Source organism: Uranotaenia lowii, chromosome 1 (assembly GCF_029784155.1).
Source record: "Uranotaenia lowii strain MFRU-FL chromosome 1, ASM2978415v1, whole genome shotgun sequence".
Classification (NCBI taxonomy): Eukaryota; Metazoa; Arthropoda; class Insecta; order Diptera; family Culicidae; genus Uranotaenia; species Uranotaenia lowii.
The window spans coordinates 139918550-139925437 of record NC_073691.1 but is presented as its reverse complement, the minus strand read 5'-3'; the positions used below and the strand labels follow the sequence as shown (position 1 = coordinate 139925437).

Below are 6888 nucleotides of genomic sequence, written 5' to 3'. Positions count from 1 at the left end.
TCTTGGATTTTAATATGACAACGGACAACAATATTTGACTTCAACTCGTTTAGCCCTTTCACCTAATAGCCATATTGTGAAGGTTTCATGATATTTTTAGTGATTTACAGCTTTATAGTTTTAACAGAGCATTCATAACTCTTTCAAAACAACTAAAAAAGTATGTTTTACAAAAGCTTTTTGAGCGTTTTCCAAACTATCTGAAATCATATGGTCGAAACAAGAAAAAAGGCGATTTGCATGACAATAATAAAACCATAATAAAACTTCCAAATGCTTGTTGGCTTAATCTGTGTTACTTGGGTAGCGATGATAAGTTTTGAATTAGCAATGCACAGTGCGGACACTGTTTGTTATTGTTATCAAAAATTCAAGTAGTCAATCATTCAAAATAAATATGTTTTGGGGCCGGAACACAATTTCGGACGCGAATAGAAAACCGAAAACACTTTTTGATTACAATTAATCAAACAACTTTATTCGGTACGAGTAGCGGTTTATTGGGCGATGTGTAGTACACGGCGGATTGGTTTGAACTGTTCTTCAAGTTGTGTTGTGTACAAAGTTGCGAACGGGATAAATGTATATAAAGCAAAATCAGTTCCTATACACACAATTACATTATTTGGTTGTGTTAAAATCAGAGAGTAAAAAAGCTTCTGCTCGCGCAGCTGAACAGAGCTTATATCCATCCGAAAGCTATTTTAGATCACTTTCGGATGGATCTGATTTGACGACTACCTAACTGTTCTACTCCCTATTCACTAACACTAAATCATGGGCTTGCACCAAAACATATGCCGCCCGCCTTGAAATACTATTTCAATACAAGTACCGTTATGTTTACATTCTTAATTTTCGCTTTTATCACTGTTTCGCGTGCCTTGATTTTCGGCTCTTCTCATTTGATCAAAGTAAGTAGTTAGAAGTTGCTGTTTCTCTGCTGGGCCTGGGACTGCAAGATGATGTGTTTCATTCTGGAGGGACCTGATGTTGCTGATACGGGGGTAACTGATGCGATGCTGATGCTGATGATGTGAAACGGAATTGCCAAGGTACGTATAAATTTGTTTTTGGTTAAATTTCATTGCAATCACGAATGAAATTTTCTTTTCAGTGCTGATGTTGTTGTTGCTGGCTTACTGCTGGTGGTAGTTTTCTTTTTGGCGATTCGACAGATGGATTTTGTACCACTGCTTGGATCTCGCATCCCTTGTTGAGTTGGTAGAATGAATATTGACCGACTTGTGCCTCGAACCCGCTTCAGTCTGGCTCAGGTCGTTCCGATACTGGAAAATGTGGACGATTATCCTCTACGCAGGGCATCATGAAACGGTCGCAGTAACTGGGTGAGTACAACAAACAACATCGGCGGATGTTTATTGTAGTTACACTGGAGATTTTCTTCCACACCTTAGATTGTGCTGCTGCTTGGCTCTTCGAATCCATTTGGGTTGGATCCGATTGACTTAACTGATCCGCAGAAAATTTAGGAACGCATGATGGCCTCAGATGAATTTTGTCGGACACAAAATGCAATTCGACGACGATGGATGGTTCATTTACGTGCCAGAGATTAAAAGTTCGACCTTGACCAATGCACGTGATGGAATGGACCTACAGGATGGCGCTCCGCCTATGCTCGATGGCTCGATGAATGCGTGTACTTGGGTGATACGAATTGCCGAACTTTCGACCGATGGTGGAATATCTAAATTGAAAGGGAAGGTGCTTAGTATTCAATTTTGTCTAAATACATAAGGGACTTCCCTGGATGCGGAGGCGCTGGGCCTCCGCGCACGCTCCTTAGAACGTCTGACCTCTGTTCCACATGATGACATCCTCTTGACCTTCTTCATGGAATTATTCGACTTAATTAAGCTGGCCACCCCCTTTTTGCACACAGGAACGAGCTCGTAGTGATATTGTTGATAGTTGTATCAACGGGGATAACTTTTTAAGCGATATGATGTGGAATGTGGAATTACTTTGAATTCAAGCGGACTTCATTTCATCGTATACTTCATGCTCTTATGCAAATTATGAATAACCCACGGCGATTCTTCAGTAGGCATTTTTTATTAATAGATATTTAAATTTGTGTTTTGTCGCTGCATAGGTTTTGCAAATGAATGACTTAATTTTATGATAATATGGAAGATAAGATACTGCCCAACAGATAATCCTTCAAATCAAACTATGGAATTCCCAGGCGAAAGGTTCTGATCAGATTCTTCAAGAACTTCAAAAGATGTGATTTGATGCTTCAAATTATTGTTTTTGTGCTCTTCAGATGACTTCATGAAAAACTTCGAAAATGTGGTAAGGGTTCTTCAAACGTATTAATTCTCTAGGGATGTGGTTCTTCAAACGACATGGTTCTTCACAAAACAAGATTTTTCAAAAGATACGATACTTGAAAAAGTAGGATTTTGTAAGCGATTCTGTTTACTTAAAACGATGTGGGTGGCGGACTTAATTTCAATCATTTGCTTTAGTATTTTTAAACTGTGACCCAAAGATGGGTCTTGACTCAAACATTCAGTCAGCGAAACTTTTTTTGTAGAGAAATGTTTTTCAACATCAATTTTCCCTTATCTAGTCCCTGAAATTTCATCTAAGTTGGATTCATTTCTCTATTTGCTTTAGTTTTTGACCAAATGTCATGACCGTTTCTCTGGAAGACTATAAATACTTTCTCTGTTAGGATTTCAGTGACAAAATTCTGACTCAATCATACAACTTTCGTTTTGAATGACATTCAACTGAATACATTCCCTTTGACTTTAAATCTGACGACATTTTTGTTCAGCAAACCCTTGCTGTAATTTGGCACATAGTTGTAACGTAAGTTATTCAAAAAATGAGTACCTCTTGACTCATTTAACTGACACAAATCTGACTCATTCTTGGGTCGGGCAACGATAAAACGTTCCACTTCATTTCTGACTGTGGGTTCATAGAGACATCGGTTCTTCAATGGAGTAGGTGTTTGTAACGTGACATTCTTCCAGCTCTTAGAACCACTTGAACTATTTCTGTAGTTGCTTGACGAACAGACTGGGGTATGTGAAACGATTTGCGGAGATTCGACCACTCGACCTGACACAATCCAACCAAAAACAGAGTTGTGAAGCATGGGACCATTCTTCGTGACTTTTCTTCGTTCATTCTTCAATAAATCCGAGTAATACTCGGCACCAATGACGACATCGATCCGCTTTGACTCGTAGAAGTAAGGATCGGCTAGCAGAGCGGAATCTGGGAGTGACATAGGCGAAGGATGAAACGATGACGAAGGTAGCTGCAGCGTAAGTTTGGGCAACACAAAGAACTGCATAGTTTCTCGGAAACCAGATATTTTTGGCGAACGTGAACAGACTTCAGAACGTATGGTTTTCGTTGACACTGACTGAGATGACCCAATACCCTGGACTGACAAAAACGTGGGTGTTTCTTCGAGCTTCAGCTTTCTCGAAAACTCTTCTGTAATCAGACAATGTTGCGAACAAGAGTCCAACAGGGCTCTGGCTACCAGAGCGTTACCGTAGCGGTCTTTGATCTTGATGAGAGCGGTAGGAAGCAGAGTATTTGATGTAGGCTTAACAGATAGTGCTACGTAGCTTTGGCTTGTGCTTGGCATATGTGAATTGATTTGTGTGGTAGTGTTTGGTGAATTGTGTGTTGCATTTAATGGTTGAGTGTGTGTTTCCGTAACTATTGGCATGGTTTGTTGTCTTTGCTGTTGTGTTGTGTTTCCCAATTTCTCAGAGAGACAGGGTCTAGTCGCGTGTGCAGCATGTGCGCTAGAATGGTGCTCCAGCCATCAGTGTCTTCACCGACCTTCTGCAGCATCATCAGGTTCTTTTCGAACTCCGTGATGAGCTGATTGATGCTCTCGTACCCTTCTTTCTTAATCGGTTCTAGTGTAAACAGTGTGTCCAGGTATGCCTTCACTATAAGCTTCTTATTCTCGTACCGCTCTGTCAGAATCTCCCAGGCGACACTGTAGTTAACGTCTGACAGCTCGATAGAGAGGATTTCTTCAAGTGCTTCGCCGCTCAACGATGACCTTAAGTAGGAGAACTTCTCCATGGGGGCGAGTTGTCCGTTGTTGTGGATCAAACTTTGAAAACTATCGCGGAATGAGACCCATTCGCGAAGTTTTCCACTAAAACTGGGCAATCGGATTTCTGGCAGCTTAACTCTCGACCCCATGGAGGCATGGCCTTGGCTGTGTGAAGAATCGTCTACGTTTGGAGCTCGCTCGGGTTTGTTTTGAAGTTTTGACAGTGCACCCTTCAACTGGAAGAAACGGTCTTCAAAACTCAGCAGCAGCCTGTCGTTTTCTTCCTCACGTTGTGCTTCAGCTTCATCTTTGGCGTCACCGTAGAGCTCCTTGGTCCTTCGAGCCGGATGACCGTCCGGAAAGTGGTTCTGGAACATAAATTTGGACAATTAAGTGAAGACCGACAGCAGCCAAACTGCGAACCATTTTGGACTTGCAAAATCGCCATCGCAGTTGAACTCTATCAAAGTGAAGTGATTGTACTTAAGAACAATAAAAGTGCATCGTTCGCCATTTACGCTTGACTTGGATGCAATTAAGTGCATCGGACAACAGTTGTCAGCCATCGCGAAATCCTTGAAGTGCGAATACCAGAAGCATACTCGTGAACTGAAGCAACGAAAGTTCAGCTGATCTAGCAGCAACAAGGCAGAGGACAGCTGATCGGCCAGCAACCCAGCTGATTTACAACCAGCAACGACGCAACGTCTGAAGGAGCAGTTCTTTGGAATCTTAAGAGCAGGAAGTATTGAAAAAGGCTTGGTGCATGAGGCCAAAATAGTGCAAATAAAAATAAAGAATTGAAATTGAATTGCTGTTTTAAGTTGCATGAAGTGTGTGCCCTGTCCGTTAACTATAATTGGTCTTGGATTTCTTATTGGCATATTTACTTTGCTTTACATATTGGTTGTGCCCACTCGCTGCTGTCAATATCGGGTTGCTAAGTCTCATAATTCGCGTCGCGATCGGATGGAACGTCGAGTTGATCAATTTAAGTGCAAATACCCTAAGTCAGAAGCACATAAGGTGCATGTCAGAGCACATTAAGGTGCAAGTCAGAAGCACAAAAGGTGCAAGTCAGATTTTTTGGTCAGAACTATTCAGTACTGGACGGATTGGGTCCAAGGTATTTGAGTTTGTCAGAAAATTCAAGTTTGCTGAAGAACTTAAGATTGAGTTGGAAATCTTGTCAGAATCAAGTCTGAATTGTCAGAAAATTAAGTTTGAGTCGGAAATCTTGTCAGAATTAAGTCTGAATCAGTTTGTGTCGGAATTCTTAAGTGAATATAGTTGGAAATCTTGTTTGAAACTTGTCAGAATTAAGTCTGAATCAGAAATTAAGTTTGTTTTGGAAATCGTTTCTGATAATTGTCAGAATTAATTCTGTATCAGAAAATAAGCTTGTGTCGGAATCATTAATTGAAGATTGTCGGAAATCTTGTCTGAAACTTGTCAGAAATTAAGTAAGTTTGCATATCGTCGGAAAAACCATCAGAAATTAAGCCTGAGTCAGAAACAACGTGTCAGTTTAAGAACTTGTCTAAAGGTACAAGTTTGAATTTGTCAGAAATTCGAAGCCTGAGTCAGCATTTATTAATTCTGTATTGAACGAATTGGGTCCAAAGGTGTCTGATTTGTCAGAAATTGAAATTCGTTCGATATTTTGTCAGAAATTAAGAATAAACTCCTGAACTTCAACAATTAATTCGCCTACGTCAGTATTGTGTCAGAATTTCGTCAGTTTTGGACAAATTTGGTCCAAGTTGGTCAGATATTTTGAAATTGGAGATTGTTTTCTACGTTTGCCCCAATTTGGGTTCAATCGCTGCTTTTTCAGCTCTGAAAGGTCAGAGTGTTTGAATTTAAGTTAGAAGTGGACAAAATTTCCAGTCAGAATGGCGAAAAACGTTCAGTTAAAGTTGCTACAGAAAAGAGAACGGCAAATAGTGCTTCTCATGGATAGTGTCGACCGATTCATACAGAATTACGAACCAGAACCTGATGAGTGTCAGATAAGTTCTAGGCTTGAGGCCTTAGAACCTGTGTTTGATGAGTTTCATGAAGTGCGCAGTAAAATCGAGCTGATCTTTTATGAAAGTGAAGAGAAAAGGGCCAAGGAGCTCTACGGTGACGCCAAAGATGAAGCTGAAGCACAACGTGAGGAAGAAAACGACAGGCTGCTGCTGAGTTTTGAAGACCGTTTCTTCCAGTCGATTGAGTATGAACAAAAAGTCAGATTGCGTTAGATGATGAACTCAAGTGAGTTCGAACCTCTTAAGTATTTTCGATTTTCCTTAAGCCCACTCGTTTTAAGTAATCAAATAATATTGAAATGAGACCAAATTTGAATCAAACCCCACATCGAATTAAGAAATACTCTGAGCTATCTATTGTTGCATGCGAGTATGAAGTCTCCAATGAAGTACATGGTTGATTGAAGTCCACATGAGCAATTCTCATTTCCATCCATGCCTTATGAAGAACCTTATTCATGTCGTTTGACGTCCCCCCAATCGAAACGAAATAAAGTGTCGTTAATCAGTTTAAGAAAAACTGTTTTTAAGTTTAATCGCGAGTTCTTAATTCGGTCCGAAAGTGTTCCGGTCCCAAAACAAAATATTTCCAATGTTTGATTTTTGGCTATTTTTCAGTCTGGGATTTGGAGCAAACCACTTTCTTTTTGAAATGCCCGACGTTTCGACCATTTTTGGTGGTCTTCCTCAAGAGTATTGTCTAACAGTTGTTATTGTCAGTTTTAGTTTTTTTCCAACGTTCAGGTGTCTAGTCTTCGCTGCTCTTTTTTTAAATCGGGATTAAAA

General features: G+C 40.3%; 1 protein-coding gene across 1 annotated transcript; it reads right to left on the bottom strand.

The window, feature by feature from the left end:
* Positions 1–1562: 1562 nt before the first annotated feature.
* LOC129737976 (uncharacterized) lies at positions 1563–3643 on the bottom strand. The gene is made up of 2 exons (XM_055729149.1): positions 2893–3643; positions 1563–1711 (listed from the first exon to the last, which is right to left on the bottom strand). The coding sequence occupies exons 1-2, from the start codon at positions 3641–3643 to the stop codon at positions 1563–1565; spliced, it is 900 nt and encodes a 299-aa protein (XP_055585124.1).
* Positions 3644–6888: the final 3245 nt, after the last annotated feature.